Here is a 23,850-nt window from a genome sequence, read left to right on the forward strand (position 1 = left end):
GGGCAATAGAGTCTTTATACATTCTGCATGATTGTCATTCGTGTAGATGAAAAATCCCCCAAAACACCTATGGGCAGCTCATCATTTGTGTCTACAAGGTCTCCAAGACACCTTTCATTCTATCCAGCAAGACTATTTTCCCATAACAAGAGACATGCAAATGTACTCAGACCTTAAGGGTAGAGCCTGTCTCTTTAAATCCTGCATGTTTTTTTGCATTCAGTTATCAGGCATTAGTGTACTTTGTACCTGTTTCTTAGCATTGGTATCATGTTTCCCTCTCTGAATTTTGATCCCTGGATCTGATTAACCTTCCTGGATTCTTCCTTTTATTGTGACCTCTGGATTAAGACTTACAGCTGTGTTTGACCATGGCTAGATCACTGGACTCTGGTATTGCCTTACCCCTATCTGTACTCTGCTGATGGACTGTCTTTATGGTATATGCCCTAAGCCTACTACTGGATTTCCTTAAAACTATATCCGTTGTAGACCCTCTGGCCTGTTTCTGGACTCTGAGTAAAACATTAATAACCAAACAAAACAAAGCAAGCGTTCCTTGACAAGAAGAGATTCTTCTTTCTTGTGTGAATGTTTATGTACTAGGTACCTCACATAACAATGTAAATTAATGGCAGGAATGCCAACCAACGTATATGTGGTAAATATAATTGAAGTGAGGCTCAGTGAATTTCACAAAATTATCTCACCATCACAAGGCTTCTTCGTAACCTCAAGAGCATCTATGACTCTAGCCTAATCTCTTACTAATGCTCCTTCATTTTCCCCTAGTCTTTAATTAATGCGTTGCACATAATATCATAGGAAACATGTCAGACTGGAGAGGATGTTGTTGAATTTATCACAGTGAGATAATGACATGCAGCCATTGTTAGCAGCGGCTGTTCTTGAGAGGAAACATTGTCATGATCTTACCAAGGGCATACTAATTATTTAACATTGTAACAGCAAATGATTGTATTTTATAATATTACAAGAAATGTTAAAGAGCAAGCAGAAATGTGTATAAAATAAATCTTATAAATATGTATAAATATATTAAAAAAAGATTACTTCACAATCCCCATGAAAAGCAACACACATGAAAAAGAAAAAAAAAAAATCAAATCTGCTTTCAAAACATACCTCTAAATTTCATGGTGATCACATTGCTCAAAGTCAAGTATCTATCTGTCTGTCAACTGTAAGTGACCTACATGACTACATAACTATTGCACCAAAATCAAGATTAGAAAATACCAAAGCAATGAAGGCAAAATATTGTAGTAGGAAGTATATGTCTGTGATTTAAAAAACAACTCTTCAGATCAATATAAGGAAATCTCTAAGCCTGATAGGTGTCTTTGCCCTGGGTAACTTCAGATGGACATTGTGCAAGTTAAATCAATAGCGCTCATATTGGGCTACATTACGAGTTGCACTCTAATTGTTATGCGTGAGCGAAAAGGCATTTATCGCAGCTCTTTGCGGGTGTTGGAAGTAGTGTGCATAAAGCATGCGTCAGGTTTCACTCGTGCGTAAACGTTTTGCTTTCAACTTCTAATACACGCGCTACCCAATGTGCGCAAAAAGTTTCTATCTAGTGAAATTTATGCTCAAGCAAAATAGCTAAATGCACGCCACTTGTAATCTAGTCCTAAATAGGGTATCTCTCTCATAGGCATCCAAAGGATAAGGGGCCAGAAAGGGTAGAGGTTTTGCTGGATTACAGGCGGAACTACCATTGGTGCAGCAGGTGCGGTGGCACTAGGGCTAGGGTTGCCACCTGGACACTTATGAGCTACGCATTCCGCAGGGTAAGCAGGGAGACACTGTGGTTTGTAAATAACTGCTTTGCTTAAAGGGACCGTCTACACCAGAATTTTTATTGTTTAAAAAGCTAGATAATCCCTTTATTACCCAATCCCCAGTTTTGCATAACCAACACAGTTATATTAATATACTTTTTACCTCTGTGCTTACCTTGTATCTAGCCTCTGCAGACTGCCCCCTTATCTTAGTGCTTTTGACAGACATGCAGTTTAGTCAATCAGTGCAGACTCCAAAATAACTCCACAGGAGTGAGCACAATGTTATCTATATGACACACATGAACTAGTACTGTCTAACCGTGAAACACTTTCAAAATGCTCTGAACTAAGAGGCGGTTTTCAACAGTTTAGAACTCAGTTTGAGCCTACCTAGGTTTAGCTTTTGAAAAATACCACAAAGGAAACAAAGCAAATTTGATGATAAAAGTAAATTGGAAAGTTGTTTTAAATTACATGCCCTATCTGAATCGTGAAAGTTTAATTTTGTCTAGACTGTCCCTTTAAAGTTCACCATTTTAAGGCTGTATCATATTTGTATTAAAGCCTGGAGCTGTCACATATTGCCAACTTCCAGCTACTCCTGGAAAGCCTGGGTGTTATATGGTCAGGCCTGCCCTTTGGGCAGGGTGAGAGGGGCACCCGCCCAGGCCCCCACTATTTGGGGGGGGCAGCACAATGTCAGAAGTTATGAGATGGTGCAATGTATATGTTGTATTTAGTTTATGAGAATTCTTTATGGCATCAGGAGGTCAAATATTTTGTGATATTCTTTATATAGGTATCATTAAGTGTCAGCACTGTGGTGGGCCATACATGAGGCAGGGCATACAGGGGAGGGGAATAAGGGCACTGGGCTGAGGGCCCCCGCAAATGTAACCTGCCCAGGGCCCTGCAAATGCTAAGGTTGGTTCTGGATATGGAATCCACAAATATCTCATAGTTAGGGTATTGCAGAATATTTACCTTCCTCTGACTTGGATGAGACGGAATATTCTGTGTCTCACATTAAGAATACTGCAGCTTCAATGTTGCAGAATGTGGCCCTTTCGATAAGCTAAGTTAAGATGCTGTTGGTGTCTCAGAAGAAATTCCTTAATCTTTTACTTCTTAGGAAAGGTTTAATCTCTTAAGGACATATGACGGAATTTTTCCGTCATAAAACAATTGAGCAAACTGAAAGCTGTGTCTTTAAAGGGTTAAAGGGGGGTTAAAGGGACGCTAAACACAACATTTTTCTTTCACGATTCAGGTAGAGAATACAATTTTTTTTAATGTTTTTATTGAGGAGTTGCATAGTACATAGATCAAACTAACATATTAATGTATATTTAGTACAGTTACAAACGTACATAGCGTATAATTAGTACAGTTATAAACATTGTACGTAGAATTTAATTACAATTTATGAGATATTATCCTCCTTTTAGTCCCATTTATGTATAGTGTGGATCTCTCTTGGATCCTTCTTATATTCATATTAAAGAAATAGAGGGATTTTTTTAAAGTAAATGCAGAAGGAGGTGCTGCATCTAGAGGAGGGTTATGCGGTGTAGAGTTTGTCCCAAATAGGGGAAGAGAATATGATTGAGGCAGAATCCTACTTTCCAGGATGTAGGTATTCCTGGAAGCTTTTGTAAATGCGATCCCCATGTTTCCTCTATGTAGCGTTAAAGGGACACTGAACCCAAAAATTTTGTTTTGTAATTCAGAAAGAGCATGCAATTTTAAGCAACTTTCTAATTTACTCCTATTATCAATTTTTCTTTGTTCTCTTGCTATCTTTATTGGAAAAAGAAGGCATCTATGCTTTTTTTGGGTTCAGTACTCTGGACAGCAATTTTTTATTGGTGGATGAATTTATCCACCAATCAGCAAGGAAAACCCAGGTTGTTCACCAAAAATGGGACGGCATTTAAACTTACATTCTTGCATTTTAAATAAAATACCAAGAGAATGAAGACAATTTGATAATAGGAGTAAATTAGAAAGTTGCTTAAAATTTCATGCTCAATCTGAATCATGAAAGAAAAATTTTGGGTTCAGTGTCCCTTTAACAATTGAGGAGTATTGGGCTTCTGATCCGGAGTCAGTGAATCTGAGTTAAGAGCAGTTTCGTCTAGCCTGTCATTCATATTCTGTGTTAGTTCGTCTGCTAGGACCATGGCGATTGGTGCTGTCAGCAGCAAGATGGGTAATTAAATTTTTGTTTTGGCCGCACCGGGGCCCTTCAGTGCGGTATGTGGGCTTTTATCTGTTGTTGCCATCTTCTCGTTAGGCTCCAATAAAAGAATACACATGCTATCTGAGGTGCATGTAGGAGGTTCCTGTTCAGCCGGCTCTCCATTGGCAGACGAGGATGGTCTATGTGAGGTTGCTGTGGACTCGGCAGGCTTTATGGAAATTGATATAAGTTGCTCCAGAGCTTCTGCTGATGGTGCCTTGTCATATAAGGTTTGTAGTAGCCTTTCCAGTTTTAGGTATTGGGCACCAAGCTTGTTAAATAAAGTGTGATCGCACATGGCTGCTCTGTATCAGATTTGTGGCTGCTCAGTGTCTGTATAGATTAGATTTAGTTACCCAGAAGTGAGCAAAAAACCCGGGTCACTGGAGGGGGGGGGGGGGGTACTGTCTATTAGTAAGCTGCCGCTTTAGGCCTATTACATCAGAGCCGGGTCTCCAGATTCATGTAGAGATCAGATGTGGTATCAAAATGTTCCTCTCTTAATTAGGCAGTGAATAGCGATATATGATGAAATTCTGTATGAATGTTGTTTCTCTTGGGATCCAATAATCGGCAGATTGTTAGAAAATCCTCTGGAGCTCTCGAAAGTGTGTCCTGTCACGGACGCTGTACGAACACACCCCCGAGAATACAATTTTAGCCCCGTTACCCAAGGACGTACAGGGTACGTTCTACAAAAAACGGTTGTTAATGACCAAGGACGTACCCTGTACGTCCCTAGGGGTTTTAAGCTCTGGAAGCAAACAGTGACGATCGTTGGTGGCGTGGGAGAAAGGCGGGTGGGCAGCCCATCGCTGGAGGGAGCTTGAGGAGGGCAGGAGGGTGTGTGTGAGGGGGGGGCGTGAGAGGGGCGCGAGCGGGTGGGACTGCTTACACTATGGCAAACAATTTGTGAGTTGGAGGGATGAAGAGGGGGATTAAATGTTGGGAAAGGGATCTGGGAGGGGGCTAGGGTATTGAGGAGGGCAGCTATACTATGGAAAAAATGGGATTATTTAAAAATAAATAAACATGAGCCCAATTTTATTGCAAAGTGGGTACTGGCAGACAGATGCTAGCACCTAAGATGGCCGCAAATAGGAAGAGGGGGGAGGTTAAGAGAGCTGTTTGGGGGGAACCTACACTGCATAAACTATATATATATATATATATATATATATATATATACACACAAAACTTTTATTTTAGTACTGGCAGACTTTCTGCCAGTACTTAAGATGGGAGTGACCATTGTGGGGTGGGGGAGGGAAGAGAGCTGTTTGAGGGGGGTCAGGAAGGGATCAGGCTGTGGGATGTGTCAGATGGGAGGCTGATCTCTACACTAAAGCTAAAAATGAACCCTACAAGCTACCTAATTAACCCAGTGGCGTCACTAGGGGGGGGGGCGGGGGGGGCGGGCCGCACCCGGGTGACACCCTCCAGGGGGTGACACCAACAAAAAATTTTTTTATTTTTTTTTTATTTTTTTTTAATTTTATTGAAATTCAAAGAAATACAATGTTGAGATGCATAGATTTTTTTTATTAGAGGGGCTGGCATTTGTGAACATTGGTGGGACTGGGGAAGTTGTAGACACACAATTTTTTTGCCCCTTGAGCCAGTGCTGCAATTTCAACAAATAGTTTTCCCGGCTGCTTTTGCTTGTTTGTACTTTGCTTCTCCCCTGCCCAATTTCGCTGTGAATGTTGTGGGCATGCCGTGGGGCTTGCAAAGTTGCGCTGCTAGCCTAAACCTGCCTGCCTATCTGTGCTCACTGCTCAGTGACATGTGGAGCAGTGGAGTCACTCACTGCTGTGCTGTCTCTCTAAACGGGAACTGGCAAATCATGAGGGGATGCCTGGCACCTGACCGCATGACTGTTTGACACTGTCTTTAAAGTGAAGGAGCCACGTATGATGCCCACCAGACCATTACGGTTACCGTACACTAAGTGCACACTGAACAGGTAGGAGGGCAGGGGGTGGGCAGAGTGTAGAGGTGATTGGCCATAAGAAGCAGTAGGCACGCGGCCCGGGGCTGTGCACTGACAGGCTTGGAACAGAGTCAGAGAGCAGAATTTTCATAGTTTGCGCCTAAACCTTTTCTTTAGTGATTTATTTTTAGAGTGCTCTGTTTATCTTTCATTTGATGCTCTGCTGAGCCAGGGAGCAGCTCTAGGCATGAGCTTTATAATTAATGCAGTGCAGTTTACATATTTTGTAAGTGTGTGTCTGAGTTTTTGTGTGTGTGTGTGTGTGTCTCAGTGTTTTTGTGTGTGTGTGTCTGAGTGTGTTTCCGAGTGTTTGTGTGTGCATCTGAGTATGTTTTTAAGTGTGTCTGAGTGTTTGTATGTGTGTGTGCCTGTGTTTTTGTGTGTGTTTGCTTTCTGGGGGGGAGGTGACACCATAACTTACCGCACCGGGTGACACCAACCCTAGTGACGCCACTGAATTAACCCCTTCACTGTTGGGCATAATACAAGTGTGGTGCGCAACGGCATTTAGCGGCCTTCTAATTACCAAAAAGCAATGCCAATGCCATACAGGGAGTGAAGAATTATTAGGCAAATGAGTATTTTGACCACATCATCCTCTTTATGCATGTTGTCTTACTCCAATTAAGCATATTAGGTGATGTGCATCTCTGTAATGAGAAGGGGTGTGGTCTAATGACATCAACACCCTATATCAGGTGTGCATAATTATTAGGCAACTTCCTTTCCTTTGGCAAAATGGGTCAAAAGAAGGACTTGACAGGCTCAGAAAAGTCAAAAATAGTGAGATATCTTGCAGAGGGATGCAGCACTCTTAAAATTGCAAAGCTTCTGAAGCGTGATCATCGAACAATCAAGCGTTTCATTCAAAATAGTCAACAGGGTCGCAAGAAGCGTGTGGAAAAACCAAGGCGCAAAATAACTGCCCATGAACTGAGAAAAGTCAAGCGTGCAGCTGCCAAGATGCCACTTGCCACCAGTTTGGCCATATTTCAGAGCTGCAACATCACTGGAGTGCCCAAAAGCACAAGATGTGCAATACTCAGAGACATGGCCAAGGTAAGAAAGGCTGAAAGACGACCACCACTGAACAAGACACACAAGCTGAAACGTCAAGACTGGGCCAAGAAATATCTCAAGACTGATTTTTCTAAGGTTTTATGGACTGATGAAATGAGAGTGAGTCTTGATGGGCCAGATGGACTCCAGCAAGGTGGAGGTGGAGTACTGGTTTGGGCTGGTATCATCAAAGATGAGCTTGTGGGGCCTTTTCGGGTTGAGGTTGGAGTCAAGCTCAACTCCCAGTCCTACTGCCAGTTTCTGGAAGACACCTTCTTCAAGCAGTGGTACAGGAAGAAGTCTGCATCCTTCAAGAAAAACATGATTTTCATGCAGGACAATGCTCCATCACACGCGTCCAAGTACTCCACAGCGTGGCTGGCAAGAAAGGGTATAAAAGAAGAAAATCTAATGACATGGCCTCCTTGTTCACCTGATCTGAACCCCATTGAGAACCTGTGGTCAAACATAAAATGTGAGATTTACAAGGAGGGAAAACAGTACACCTCTCTGAACAGTGTCTGGGAGGCTGTGGTTGCTGCTGCACGCAATGTTGATGGTGAACAGATCAAAACACTGACAGAATCCATGGATGGCAGGCTTTTGAGTGTCCTTGCAAAGAAAGGTGGCTATATTGGTCACTGATTTGTTTTTGTTTTGTTTTTGAATGTCAGAAATGTATATTTGTGAATGTTGAGATGTTATATTGGTTTCACTGGTAAAAATAAATAATTGAAATGGGTATATATTTGTTTTTTGTTAAGTTGCCTAATAATTATGCACAGTAATAGTCACCTGCACACACAGATATCCCCCTAAAATAGCTAAAACTAAAAACAAACTAAATACTACTTCCAAAAATATTCAGCTTTGATATTAATGAGTTTTTTGGGTTCATTGAGAACATGGTTGTTGTTCAATAATAAAATTAATCCTCAAAAATACAACTTGACTAATAATTCTGCACTCCCTGTATATGTCTGTTATTTCTGAACAAAGGGTATCCCAGAGAAGCATTTACAACCATTTGTGCCATAATTGCACAAGCTGTTTGTAAATTATTTCAGTAAGAAACCTAGTTTGTGAAAAAGTTAACAATTTTTTTTATTTGATCGCATTTGGCGGTATAATGGTAGCATGAAATATACCAAAATGGGCCTAGATCAATACTTTGGGTTGTCTACTAAAACAAAATATATACATGTGAAGGGTTTTTCAGGGATTCCTGACAGATATCAGTGTTACAATGTAACTATCGCTAATTTTGATGGGGAAAAAATGGTTTGGAAATAGCAAGTGCTACTTGTACGTATTGCCCTATAACTTGCAAAAAAAGCAAAGAACATGTAAATATTGGGTATTTCTAAACTCAGGACAAAATTTAGAAACTATTTAGCATTGGTGTTTTTGTATAGTAAATTATATGATATGATATGATATGAAAATAATAGTATCTTTAGAAAGTCCATTTAATGCTGAGAAAAACTGTATATAATATGTGTGGGTACAGTAAATGAGTAAGAAGAAAATTACAGCTAAACACAAACACCTCAGAAATGTAAAAATAGCCCTGGTCCTTAACGGTAAGAAAATTGAAAAATGCTCTGGTCACTAAGGGGTTAAACAACATTCCAATTTGCTTCATTTTTTTAAATATCCTTTGGCTCACTCATGTGTATTGCTATTTTTTTTAACAATCACACAAGGCATCTATGTGCAGCCACCAATTAGTAGCTACTGAGCTTATCTAGATATGCTTTTCAGCAAAGAATATCAAGGGAATGAAGCAAATTAGATCAAAGAAGTAAATTAGAAAGTTGTTTAAAATTGCATACTCTTTCTAAATCATGAAAGAAAAAATTTGGGTTAAATGTCCCTTTAGCCCCTTACGTCCTCCAAAAAATAGCAGTTAATGATCATGGACATATCTGGCATGTCCTCAGTCAAATTGAGTCCTGGAAGCAATTGCAATTGCTTCTAGCAGCTATCAGGGTATTGCAGCGATGCCTCGATATTGAGTCATAGTGCAATACCCTTTAGGCAGTAACCGATCGTTAGTGGTGTGGGAAGGCTAGGATGGTCTGGTCATCCAGGGTCTCATGATCCATGACACAGAGCAAAAATTGGCTCTCTTTGCTGATGATTTAGCCATCTTCCTATCAGACCCTGTAGCATCATTACCCCCCTTATTCGACCTCTTAAGGTATTTTGGCACTCTTTTCATACTATAAAATTAATGTAGCTAAAACTGAAGCTTATTCTCTGGGGATTCCCCCCAAAGAGTTACTGACACTCCAAAGGACCTTTTCATTTAAGCGGTCCACTAAAGTAGTCAGACATTTAGGGGTGTTCCTATCCCATGACTGGACTATAACCCTCAACGAGATTTACCTCCCTCTACTAAAGGAGATAGATACCCTTCTTAAATCTAAAATATATGAAGAGGTATCGTGGCTGGGAAGAGTGGCGGCAATAAAGATGATGATTCTACCAAAACTGACCTATATCTTCAGATGCCTGCCCCTCCAAGTTCCCTCGCACCTCCTAACAAAGTTCCAAAAACTATTTAACATTTATGTCTGGGAAGGGAAAAAGCCAAGGGTGGCGGCCCACATACTCCAAAATCCAGTGGACCAGGGAGGAGTTGGCCTCCCCAACGTTCGCCTTTATCATGAAACAGCAATGACATCCCATGTGTCTGCATGGGGCCCCAACTTACCTCCTACTAGGTGGCGTGAATTGGAGCAGGCCTCCCTCCCGGCCTATGTCGAGCTAGCAGATCTGTTATGGGTTCCCAAGCACAGCCCTACTCAACCAGTGATCTCAAATCCAATAGTTGAGGATTTCCGAAAAGCATGGCTCAGAATAAGACATAATTCGGATATTGCCCCCCATCCGGCCCCAGTCCACTCTATCATTGGTTTATTACTGAGCCTCCCCAATACCCACTCTAATGCCTGGAGGACTTCCCACCTCATCTCCATCAACGATTTCTATGCTAATGACCGCCTCCTTAGTCATGATGAGCTGATAGAACACCTAGAAATACCTCCTAAACTCCATTTTGATCTGATGAGACTGAGATCCCTACTGCGGTCCTGGGGGTTCCTTCGGGAAACCCCAAGAGAACTTACTTTGTGGGAGTCTCGATGGAACTATTTCACCCCCTATCAACGCACTACCTATGCCTCTTAAAAAATGATTTTGTATTCAAAACACCACATATTCTGGCTTGGGAGTTGGAATGAATGCGGGAGTATACTTCTCAACAGTGGATACGAGCCATAACCTCCACCAGGGCCGCCGCACACTGTGTCACCCTGTATGAACTTTACTATAAGCTGCTGACGAGATGGCACCTGGTCCCAACCAAGCTGCAGAAATATTATCCTACATGCTCTGCTCAGTGCTGGAGGGGCTGCGGAGAGATGGGTAGCCCCTTGCATATATGATGGAACTGCCCATTCCTAAGCACCTACTGGTCCAAGGCGAAGGAGCTTTGCTCCAGCCTGGGCCTTCCGGACATTGCCCATCCTGCCCTGGCCCTCTTGCATCTCAACATCCCGATGATCCCGCTACATAATCAATCCTTGCTGATATATATATTACTTTCAGCCAAACTTATGATCGCCAGAAATTGGAAAAAGACCCAGCCCCCAAAATGGCAAGGGGTACTGGACTTAATCGGGTACCTTAAATCTATGGAGGAAAGTGTGCACCGGGCCAAACAACAACTAGACACTCACTGCCTGATCTGGGAGCCTAGGGACACATATCTGAGAAACAGATCACACTAATTAAGAACACAACACTGCCTTCCTTATTGGAGGCCCTGCAGAATACACATTGCCAACTCCCCCCCCCATCAATATATACCGACTTTTCACTGCCTGATCTGGGAGCCCTCGGACGCATATCTGAGAAATAGATCACACTAATTTAGAACCCAACACTGCCTTCCTTATTAGAGGCCCTCCAGAATAAACACTGCCAACTCCCCCCCCCATCAATATATACAGACTTTGAGAGAACCCCTTCCCCACACTCGGGAGCCTCCCCTTGGCGCCCCCCACACCCTCCCTTTACCCTAGCCAGTGGAACACTACTGTACCTTACCCTCCCCCTCCCTGATAGATGTTGCGGGCACCCTAGTCGTTCCAACTGTATGATAAACATTGGAAATCATTATCACAATGTAAAACGAGGTCCTCTTATTACAGGCTCTTTACTTTCTATGTCCTTCGTAGGTTTTACATTTGAGCCTTACTTGTCAGATACTACTCTTTTGATATTTTTCATCTGACTCCATTCCCTATCCATTTAGATGTGGCGTACTCCCTACAGATTATTAAGGAAGTGCATAACAGAGAACCTGGCGACCCATGGTTATTGCCTGCATGTGACACAACTGAGATGCTTGGGTACATCCAGTCGCGTCCCTGGTCGGAAATATTGCAGTAACATGTAACCTATTTGTATAACTATAATGCCGGAGACCTTCTGATATTGCCAGTAAATGTACTTCCTAGGATGTTTGTAAGCACTTTGCTTCTGATTTATCATTGTGAATGGTTTAATCTTTTTCTTTTCTGTTCTGTATTATCATTTTGTTTGTAACCTCAAAAAAAAACTATTCTTAAAAAAAAAAATGGTCTGCTCACTAAGGAGTTAATGTAAAGACCTGTATTCTAGATGAATTATCTGTTTCCTCCAGAAAATAGGAAAGCCAGGAGAGCATAATAGCAAACAAAAAAAGCTAGAATTCCTGAACATGCCAGACATAAAACTGATGGCTTCAAATAATCATTTTCTGTCTACAGAATTTTGTGCTATGGATGCTCTTCCAGAAAAGTAGAACTGCTGTATGCATTCCCCTTCACAAATGCAATAATTCTAAACTTATAATTCAGAATTGAAAAGGAAAATCTGAAGGTGACATCAGTTTTTATGGTTTGGTGTAAATGATCTTGTTATTCTCTTCTTTAAAGACTAGCATTGGAACTTCTGATCTTGATTCCTGTTTCTTGTGAATATTTTAGTACCCCTGTGCTCAAAAGCTGCAACTAGCTGCCTCGTTATTGAATCATCAAGTCTTAGACAATTTAGGGCTAGATTATAAGTGCAGTGCAAAATATTGCTTCCGCAAAAGCAATATTTGCACTTCACTTTGTAATACCAGAGCACACAAATGTGTGCTGGTATTACAAGTTAGGTGCAATGCAAACGTGACCTCGCGTTCGCATTGCACGGAAACATTGCGCTCATGAGAGTGCTCTATCATAGGCTCCACTGTTAGCCTCATTCTCATGCCATTAGATACAGCATGAGATCTAGCGCAGCGAAGGGGGTAAGTCGCACAGCGATAAGCAGCAAAGTGTAAATATATAATATGCTTACATACATACATATTTATGTGTTAATATGTGCATATACACCTATTAACACATAAATATATATGTATATAAGCATAGTATATATTTACAGAGAACACACAGTTCCCATAGACCGCAAAGTAAAGGCACTTTTCAGTGCAGTTTTTGTTTTTTCAAACACCCCACACCCGCCAACTTTAGCTCCTTATAATTGCCTTATGCAGTTACTTTATAAAAAAATAAAAAAATAAAATATTAGTATTTTTTTTTGTTAATAAAGATTAATACACTGTATTTTTGGGGCAATTAAGGGACATTTAGAAAAATGGGGGTAAGTCGCAATTAGCGCTTATAAAATTAATCAGAGAATAGATCTCTGGTTAATCTTATAAATATACCCCAAATGCCCCCAAAATACAGTGTAGTGTATTTTATTAAAAAAAAAAAATTGTACCATTTTAATTTTTGAATAAAATAACTGCACTAGGCAGTATTTTGGGGGTAAAGTTGGCGAGAGTGGGGTGTTAGAAAAAAATGGTTGCGGTCTATGGGAACTGTGTGTTCCCAGTAAATATATATGCTTATAGACATATATATGAATGTGTTTATATGTGTACATAGACATATTAATGCATAAATGTATATAGTCATATACATATATATATTTACAATTTGCTGCCATTGCTGCGCTATTTTTTAGCAATGCGAATGCGAGCTAGCATTCACATTACGCTTAATTTGTAATGCACGCATTAGCATGTGCTGGCATTAGTCAGTGGAGCGCTAATATCACTTTTGTTCCACTTTTTATCTGGCACTTTGTGCTGTGAGTTTCCCTAGTGTTTTTTGTTGGTGAAACAGGGCCTTAAAGGGGCAGAAAGGTCAAAATTGAAATGTCCATAGGTGCATTTCAATTTGAAATAAAAGCATTTTTTGCTATATATCTCCATTAGAAAAAATGCTTCTAGTAAAAGTTATTGCTGTTTAAGCAGCATACGTACATATGCAACGTGACTAAATCATCAGGATTTATGTCATACAAGCCACTGCTTACTCTCTAAGAAGGTTTGGTGTTTGAATAATAATGGAAGTATATTGCAAAATGTTTTTCTTCAAAATTGAAATGCACCCATGTAAATTTCAGTTTTTGCCTTTTATGTCTCTATCCTTACACAGATCCTATGTAATACTGTTTGTCAGGGTTAATGGACCAGTGTGTGTTTGTGGTCTGAGATAAACAGATATGTACATATGGGCGAATATATTTATGTATATAACACTTACTGCTCTCGGTTTGGGGGTTTCCTCAGCTGCTCAGCCATCAGTTTTGCTGAGAAGTTATAAAAATTCAGCATGTTCTGAAAGAAAAAATCCTCTGCTACTTCAAACTAAGAAAAAAACAGATAAGATTAGTTTAGAAGGAAAATTAGAGTAACTGTTGTTGAAAATATAAAATTCACATACTTTAAAGGGAATTTATAAACACTTTGACATTGCTATTTATAATGTTAGATTATATGTAGTAAACTCTTTTTGCATTATACTTTCATACTTTTTTTGGACCAGAATACGAGCGGCGTGCTAACAGTTATACGCAAGTGGAAAATGGGTTTATCCTGGCTTTTTGTAGCGCTCATATTACAAGTTGAAAGTAATCGTGATTGCTTGCGCACAATTGAAGTTAAAGCGTGTAGGGATAGACTGTCTTTAGAGCTCTGGTTAACTGTTTCGCGAAACAAAAAAGTGTCACAAAACACATAAAAGTACAGTTACACTTATAATAACACTATAAAAAAAAATATTTAAAACAAAAATTGCACAAAAAAGTTTTTAGTTGCTCAAAAATATGAGGCAAAGGGCTTTAACATAAAGATACATACATATACATGTCTAAAGATGTGTATGTATGTACACATATATATGTTTATATGTGTGTACATATGTATTTATATGTGTACATATGTATTTACAGAGATATACACACATATAAATACATATGTATACATATATAGAAGTGTATTTGGAGCCCTTTGCAGTTAAGTAGATTAAAACATGAAAAATCATATTTTTGCAATATTCCGGCTAGATTACGAGTTTTGCGTTATGAGGGGTGCGGTACTAACCTGCACGTTATTGTCACTGCTCACTTACAGTACCTACAGCGCTGGTATTACAGGTTTTTATAAAATAGGCGTTAAAAGGCAAGAAGTGAGCGTAGAGCAAAATTGAGCTCCATACCGCACTCCAATACCAGCGCTGCTTAGTCAGTGGTGAGCTGGTTGTACGTGCTCGTGCACAATTTCCCCATAGACATCAATGGGGAGACCTGGCTGAGAAAAAGTCTAACACCTGCAATAAAGCAGCGTAAAGCTCAGTAACGCAGCCCCATTGATTCCTATGGGGACACACATTTTATGTTTACACCTAACACGAACCCCGAGTCTAAACACCCCTAATCTTACACTTATTAACCCCTAATCTGCCGCCCCCGACATCGCCGACACCGACATTATACTTATTAACCCCTAATCTGCTGCTCCGGACATCGCAGACACCTACATTATACTTATTAACCCCTAATCTGCTGTCCCCAACATCGCCGACACCTACATTATATTTATTAACCCCTAATCTGCCATCCCCAACGTCGCCGCCATTATTTTAAATTTACTAACCCCTAAACCTAAGTCTAACCCTAACACCCCCTAACTTAAATATAATTAAAATAAATCTAAATAAAACCTACTATTAATAACAAAATAATTCCTATTTAAAACTAAATACTTACCTGTAAAATAAACCCTAAGCTAGCTACAATATAATAGTTACATTGGGGCATATTTATCAAGGTCTGGCGGACCTGATCCGACACTGCGGATCAGGTCCGCCAGACCTCGCTGAATATGCTCGCCGTATTCAGCATTGCACCAGCAGCTCACAGGGGGTGTCAATCAACCCAATCGTACTCGATCGGGTTGTATTGTGGCGATGTATGTCCGCCTGCTCAGAGCAGGCAGACAGGTTATGGAGCAGCGGTCTTTGTGACCGCTGCTTCATAACTGCTGTTTCTGGCAAGCCTGCAGGCTCGCCAGAAACACGGGGCATCAAGCTCCAATCGGAGCTTGATACATATGCCCCATTGTATCTAGCTTAGGGTTTAATTTTATTTCACAGGCAAGTTTGTATTTATTTTAACTAGGTAGAATAGTTATTAAAAAAGTTATTAACTATTTAATAACTACCTTGCTAAAATAAATACAAATTTACCTGTAAAATAAAACCTAACCTAAGTTACACTAACACCTAACACTACACTGCAATTAAATAAATTACCTAAATTAAATACAATTAACTAAATGAAATACAATTACCTAAATTACAAAAAAAAAAACTAAATTACAAAAAATAAAAAACAAATTACAAGATATTTAAACTAATTACACCTCATCTAATACCCCTATCAAAATAAAAAAGCCCCCCAAAATAAAAAAAAACCCTAGCCTAAACTAAACTACCAATAGCCCTTAAAAGGGCCTTTTGCGGGGCATTGCCCCAAGGAAATCAGGTCTTTTACCTGAAAAAAAAAAATACAAACAACCCCCCCAACAGTAAAACCCACCACCCACACAACTAACCCCCCAAATAAAACCCTAACTAAAAAAACCTAAGCTCCCCATTGCCCTGAAAAGGGCATTTGTATGGGCATTGCCCTTAAAAGGGCATTTAGCTCTATTGCGGCCCAAACCCTAACCTAAAAATAAAACCCACCCAATAAACCCTTAAAAAAACCTAACACTAACCCCTGAAGATCCACTTACAGTTTTGAAGACCGCACATCCATCCTCAACGAAGCCGGGAGAAGTCCTCAATGAAGCGGCAAGAAGTCCTCAATGAAGCCGGGAGAAGTCTTCATCCAAGCCGGAAGAAGTGGTCCTCCAGACGGGCAAAAGTCTTCATCCAGACGGCATCTTCTATCTTCATCCATCCGGCACGGAGCAGGTCCATCTTCAAGTCATCTGACACGGAGCATCCGCATTCTTTCCACCGACTAACGACGAATGAAGGTTCCTTTAAATGATGTCATCCAAGATGGCGTCCCTTAGATTCTGATTGGCTGGTAGAATTCTATCAGCCAATCGGAATTAAGGTTGAAAAAATCCTATTGGCTGATGCAATCAACCAATAGGATTGAACTTCAATCCTATTGGCTGATCCAATCAGCCAATAGGATTGAGCTCGCATTCTATTGGCTGTTCCAATCAGCCAATAGAATGCAAGCTCAATCCTATTGGCTGATTGCATCAGCCAATAAGATTTTTTCAACCTCAATTCCAATAGGCTGATAGAATTCTAAGGGACTCCATCTTGGATGACGTCATTTAAAGGAACCTTCATTCGTCGTTAGTCGTCGGAAAGAAGAGGATGCTCCGTGTCGAATGTCTTGAAGATGGACCCGCTCCGCGCCGGATGGATGAAGATAGAAGATGGATGAAGACTTCTGCCCGTCTGGAGGACCACTTCTCCCGGCTTGGATGAAGACTTCTCCCGACTTCGTTGAGGACTTCTTGTCGCTTCGTTGAGGACTTCTCCCGGCTTCGTTGAGGATGGATGTCCAGTCTTCAAAACTGTAAGTGGATCTTCAGGGGTTAGTGTTAGGTTTTTTTAAGGGATTATTGGGTGGGTTTTATTTTTAGGTTAGGGTTTGGGCCGCAATAGAGCTAAATGCCCTTTTAAGGGCAATGCCTATACAAATGCCCTTTTCAGGGCAATGGGGAGCTTAGGTTTTTTTAGTTAGGGTTTTATTTGGGGGGTTGGTTGTGTGGGTGGTGGGTTTTACTGTTGGGGGGTTGTTTGTATTTTTTTCAGGTAAAAGAGCTGATTTCTTTGGGGCAATGCCCCGCAAAAGGCCCTTTAAGGGCTATTGGTAGTTTAGTTTAGGCTAGGGTTTTTTGTTTTTTTTTGGGGGGGGGGCATTTTTTTATTTTGATACGGCTATTAGATTAGGTGTAATTAGTTTAAATATCTTACAATTTGTTTTTTATTTTGTGCAATTTAGTGTTTGTTTTTTTTGTAATTTAGGTAATTGTATTTAATTTTGTTAATTGTATTTAATTTAGGTAATTTTTTTAATTGTAGTGTAATGTTAGGTGTTAGTGTAACTTAGGTTAGGTTTTATTTTACAGGTAAATTTGTATTTATTTTAGCTAGGTAGTTAGTAAATAGTCAATAACTATTTAGTAACTGTTCTACCTAGTTAAAATAAATACAAACTTGCCTGTAAAATAAAAATAAACACTAAGATAGCTACAATGTAACTATTAGTTATATTGTAGCTAGCTTAGGGTTTATTTTACAGGTAAGTATTTAGTTTTAAATAGGAATTATTTAGGTAATGATAGTAGGTTTTATTTAGATTTATTTTAATTATATTTAAGTTAGGGGGTGTTAGGATTAGACTTAGGTTTAGGGGTTAATAACTTTAGTATAGTGGCAGTGACGTTGGAGGCGGCAGATTACGGGTTAATAAATGTAGGTAGGTGGTGGCGATGTTAGGGACAGTAGATTATGGGTTAATAATATTTAACTAATGTTTGCGAGGCGGGAGTGCAGCAGTTTAGGGGTTAATATGTTTATTATAGTGGGGGCGATGTCGGGAGCGGCAGATTAGGGGTTAATAATTTTATTTTAGTGTTTGTGATGCGGTAGGGCCTCGGTTTAGGGGTTAATAGGTCGTTTATGGGTGTTAGTGTACTTTTTAGCACTTTAGTTATGAGTTTTATGCTACGACTTTGTAGTGTAAAACTCATAACTACTGACTTTAGAATGCGTTACGAATCTTGCGGGATAGGCTGTACCGCTCACTTTTTGGCCTAAAAAAAAAAATCTTGTAATACCGGCACTATGGAAGTCTTATTGAAAATAGACTATAAGCAAATTGCGTAAGTTGATTTGCGGTAAGGCCAAAAAAGTGTGCGGGACAGCTGTACCTACAAGACTCGTAATAGCAGCGGTAGTAAAAAAGCAGCGTTATGAGGCTTAACGCTGCTTTTTTACTCATAACGCCAAAAAAAACATCAGATATATATACACCTGTATATATATATATATACAGTGAGGCCCCGGTTTACGCACGACTCGGTATACGAAATTTCGGTTTACGAAATCGAAATTTGAAGAAAAATTGACTCGGTTTACGAATTTTTTTCGCAATACGAAACAAAATGCCGGTTTGCCCCCCTCGGTTTACGAATATTTTTCGCAATACGAAACCAGTGGCCCCTGTGCCCCCTGCATACTCAAGTATGATTGAATTAATGAAGTTTGGGTACCAGTGTGGAGGTGTTGGAGAGGTTTTGGAGCCATTTTGCAGCAAGTTGTTGAGCCTTTTGGAGTCATTTGCAGCAAGTTGTTAAGCCTTTTGGAGCCATTTGCAGCAAGTTGTGGAGCCTTTTGGAGACATTGGAGCCATTTGCAGCAAGTTGTTAAGCCTTTTGGAGCCTTTTGGAGCATTTTTTGGACACTTTATTTGAATTTTTTCGGACCTCCGGAACGCATTAATTGATTTTCAATGCATTCCTATGGGAAAACGTGTTTCGGTTTACGAATTTTTCGCAATACGAAACGACCCGGAGAACGAATTAAATTCGTAAACCGAGGCCTCACTGTATATATATATATATATATATATATATATATATATATATACACACCTGTGTATATATATATATATACAGGGAGTGCAGAATTATTAGGCAAGTTGTATTTTTGAGGATTAATTTTATTATTGAACAACAACCATGTTCTCAATGAACCCAAAAAACTCATTAATATCAAAGCTGAATATTTTTGGAAGTAGTTTTTAGTTTGTTTTTAGTTTTAGCTATTTTAGGGGGATATCTGTGTGTGCAGGTGACTATTACTGTGCATAATTATTAGGCAACTTAACAAAAAACAAATATATACCCATTTCAATTATTTATTTTTACCAGTGAAACCAATATAACATCTCAACATTCACAAATATACATTTCTGACATTCAAAAACAAAACAAAAACAAATCAGTGACCAATATAGCCACCTTTCTTTGCAAGGACACTCAAAAGCCTGCCATCCATGGATTCTGTCAGTGTTTTGATCTGTTCACCATCAACATTGCGTGCAGCAGCAACCACAGCCTCCCAGACACTGTTCAGAGAGGTGTACTGTTTTCCCTCCTTGTAAATCTCACATTTGATGATGGACCACAGGTTCTCAATGGGGTTCAGATCAGGTGAACAAGGAGGCCATGTCATTAGATTTTCTTCTTTTATACCCTTTCTTGCCAGCCACGCTGTGGAGTACTTGGACGCGTGTGATGGAGCATTGTCCTGCATGAAAATCATGTTTTTCTTGAAGGATGCAGACTTCTTCCTGTACCACTGCTTGAAGAAGGTGTCTTCCAGAAACTGGCAGTAGGACTGGGAGTTGAGCTTGACTCCATCCTCAACCCGAAAAGGCCCCACAAGCTCATCTTTGATGATACCAGCCCAAACCAGTACTCCACCTCCACCTTGCTGGCGTCTGAGTCGGACTGGAGCTCTCTGCCCTTTACCAATCCAGCCACGGGCCCATCCATCTGGCCCATCAAGACTCACTCTCATTTCATCAGTCCATAAAACCTTAGAAAAATCAGTCTTGAGATATTTCTTGGCCCAGTCTTGACGTTTCAGCTTGTGTGTCTTGTTCAGTGGTGGTCGTCTTTCAGCCTTTCTTACCTTGGCCATGTCTCTGAGTATTGCACACCTTGTGCTTTTGGGCACTCCAGTGATGTTGCAGCTCTGAAATATGGCCAAACTGGTGGCAAGTGGCATCTTGGCAGCTGCACGCTTGACTTTTCTCAGTTCATGGGCAGTTATTTTGCGCCTTGGTTTTTCCACACGCTTCTTGCGACCCTGTTGACTATTTTGAATGAAACGCTTGATTGTTCGATGATCACGCTTCAGAAGCTTTGCAATTTTAAGAGTGCTGCATCCCTCTGCAAGATATCTCACTATTTTTGACTTTTCTGAGCCTGTCAAGTCCTTCTTTTGACCCATTTTGCCAAAGGAAAGGAAGTTGCCTAATAATTGTGCACACCTGATATAGGGTGTTGATGTCATTAGACCACACCCCTTCTCATTACAGAGATGCACATCACCTAATATGCTTAATTGGTAGTAGGCTTTCGAGCCTATACAGCTTGGAGTAAGACAACATGCATAAAGAGGATGATGTGGTCAAAATACTCATTTGCCTAATAATTCTGCACTCCCTGTATATATATATATATATATATATATATATATATATATATAGATATATATATATATATATATATATATACACAGTTGTGCTCATAAGTTTACACACCCTGGCAGAATTTATGATTTCTTGGTCATTTTTCAGAGAATATGAATGATAACACAAAAACTTTTCTTTCACTCATGGTTAGTGTTTGGCTGAAGCCATTTATTATCAATCAGTCAATGAGTTTCTGGACTCCTGACATACCCTTGCATCTTTTATCCAGTGGGAAAAAGGTAGTTGAACTGTATAAAACAGGAAAGGGATATAAAAAGATATCCAAGGAATTGAGAGTGCAAATCAGCAGTGTTCAAACTCTAATCAAGAAGTGGAAAATGAGGCATTCTGTTTGATAACATACTGCATTCATCTTGCCATCAATTCTGACCAAATTTCCTGTGCCTTTGTAGCTCACACATCCCCAAAACATCAGCGATCCACCTCCGTGTTGCACAGTAGGAATGGTGTACCTTTCATCATAAGCCTTGAAGACTCCTCTCCAAATGTAGCGTTTATGGTTGTGGCCAAAATTTTGGTGTCATCACTCCAAATGACTTTGTGCTAGAAGGTTTGAGGCTTGTCTCTGTGCTATTTGGCGTATTGTAAGCAGTATACTTTGTGGCATTTGCGTACTAATGGCTTTCTTCTGGCGACTCAACCATGCAGCCCATCATTCTTCAAGTGCCTCCTTATTGTGCATCTTGAAACAGCCACACCACATGTCCTATATTTCACCTGAAGTTATTTGTGGGTTTGTCTTTGCATCCCGAACAATTTCCCTGGCAGTTGTGGCTGAAATTTTAGTTGGTCTACCTGACCGTGGTTTGTTTTCAACAGAACCCCTCATTTTCCACTTCTTTATTAGAGTTCCACTGCTGATTTGCATTCTCAATTCCTTGGATATCTTTTTATATCCCTTTCCTGTTTTATACAGTTCAACTACCTTTTACCGCAGATCCTTTGACAATTCTTTTGCTTTCCCCATGACTCAGAATCCAGAATCGTCAGTGCAGCACTGCATGAAAGATGCAAGGGTCTGTCAGGAGTCCAGAAACTCATTGACCATTTATACACACACACTAATTACAAGCAAACAGATTACAGGTGAGGATGGTTACCTTTAATAGCCATTCAAACCCCTTTGTGTCAACTTGTGTGCATGTTATCAGGCCAAAATCACCAGGGTATGTAAACTTTTGATCAGGGTCATTTGGGTAGTTTCTGTTGTCATTATGATTTAAAAAGAGTAAACACAGTTGATTGACAATAAATGGCTTCAGCCAAACACAAACCTTGAGTGAAAGAAAATTTTTGTGCTATCATTCATATTCTCTGAAAAATGGCCAAGAAATCATAAATTCTGCCAGGGTATGTAAACTTATGAGCACAACTGTGTATATATATATATATATATATATATATATATATATATATATATGTATTTATGAATAAATAGAACATATTCTGCTATCTGATGTACATTGGAATGTGAAATATTCATATTTTCATGTCAAGTTAGCACGCTAGAGAATATGCGATTGAGTTTGCGCGCCAGTAGGTTGTTAGGTTTATTTGCACCATTGGAAGAAGAAAACACAGAGGCGACAAATGGCCTAGTACCATCAATCAAAAATGATACAAATATTGCAAATGGCTACTCACAAGCAAATGGCGCCAGGTTGTGCTAATGGGGCAGACGGGCACTTCACACTTGTCCAGCTAACTGTATACAGGCAAGCAGCTTCAGAGATCAAATCCAAAAAGGCCACAAGTGTGTGCCTATATAATTAAAGATTGGTTTGATTTGATTTTATATATACACTTGCTGTATTCTGGACTTTGTTCTTGTATCATCTGTGGATTGGAGTGTTACCTGTGCACCACCAGAGATCAGTCAGCTGGGCGGCTGAGAAGCTCCAGCCTGTTTGGATTGCACCCGGAGGTGCTTTTGAGATGTAAGTGTGACTTATAATATTGCACTAAATTTAGTCAAATTGTGGGCTATGGTGGTTCCTTTATTTTTCTCTATATAGGAACACACTGGTGGCCATTTTGGATTTGATCTCTGAAGCTGCTTGCCTGTATACAGTTAGCTGGACAACTGTGAAGTGCCAGCCTGTCCCATTAGCACCATCTGGTGCCATTTGCTTGTAGTAGCCACTTTCTATATTTGTATCATTGTTGTTTGATGGTACAAGGCCATTTAGCGCATCTGTGTTTTCTTCTTCCAGATAATTTTCATCATCAGGATCCTGACCATCCTATGACAGAGAGCTGACTAATCTCCCTTAGGAGTGCTTTTGGACTTTTATTTATTTTGCACATATTTTACTGTTGTTCGTTAGTTTGTTTCCTTTCTTTTTTTTTTATATATTTTATGTTTGGTTTTTGGAGAGTGCCCCCTAGAGAAGACTTGTGTATGCACATTTTTTCCTTTTTTCTTATTTGCTCCATTGACTTCTATAGGGGAATACAATTATGTAATCACGATATTCTATGTTCGGCTTTTAGCATCGGGTTAGCGCACAAGCGAAAACTTTTTACTTTCAAGCGCTGCCCAACGAGTAGAAAAAGATTACGTCTAGCGCAGTTTGCGTTCGACCTGGAGCGTTAAAGGGACAGTCTAGTCAAAATTAAACTTTCATGATTCAGATAGGCCATGCAATTTTAAACAACCTTCCAATTTACTTTTATCATCAAATTTGCTTTGTTCTCTTGGAATTTTTTTTTTTTAAAGCTAAACCTAGATAGGCTTATATGCTAATTTCTATTTTTTTAGGTTAGGGCTTTGGGCTGCAATAGAGCTAAATGCCCTTTTAAGGGCAATGCCCATCCAAATGCCCTTTTCAGGGCAATGGGAGCTTAGGTTTTTTTAGTTAGGCTTTTATTTGGGGTGTTGGTTGTGTGGGTGGTGGGTTTTACTGTTGGGGGGGGTGTTTGTATTTTTTTAACAGGAAAAAGAGCTAATTTCTTTGGTAGTTTAGTTTAGGCTAGGGTTTTTTTTATTTTGGGGGGGCTTTTTTATTTTGATAGGGCTATTAGATTAGGTG

At 39.9% G+C, this 23,850-nt stretch overlaps 1 protein-coding gene across 1 annotated transcript in view; it reads right to left on the bottom strand.

Annotated features, from left to right (window-relative positions):
- Nucleotides 1-23,850, bottom strand: part of ECE2 (endothelin converting enzyme 2) — a 282,303-nt gene that overhangs the window by 100,198 nt on the left and 158,255 nt on the right. Inside the window, exon 14 of the mRNA XM_053710343.1 lies at nt 13,762-13,865. Coding sequence (XP_053566318.1) covers nt 13,762-13,865 — 104 coding nt within the window. The remainder of the gene's footprint in view (nt 1-13,761; nt 13,866-23,850) is intronic.

Source organism: Bombina bombina, chromosome 4 (assembly GCF_027579735.1).
Source record: "Bombina bombina isolate aBomBom1 chromosome 4, aBomBom1.pri, whole genome shotgun sequence".
Taxonomy (NCBI): Eukaryota; Metazoa; Chordata; class Amphibia; order Anura; family Bombinatoridae; genus Bombina; species Bombina bombina.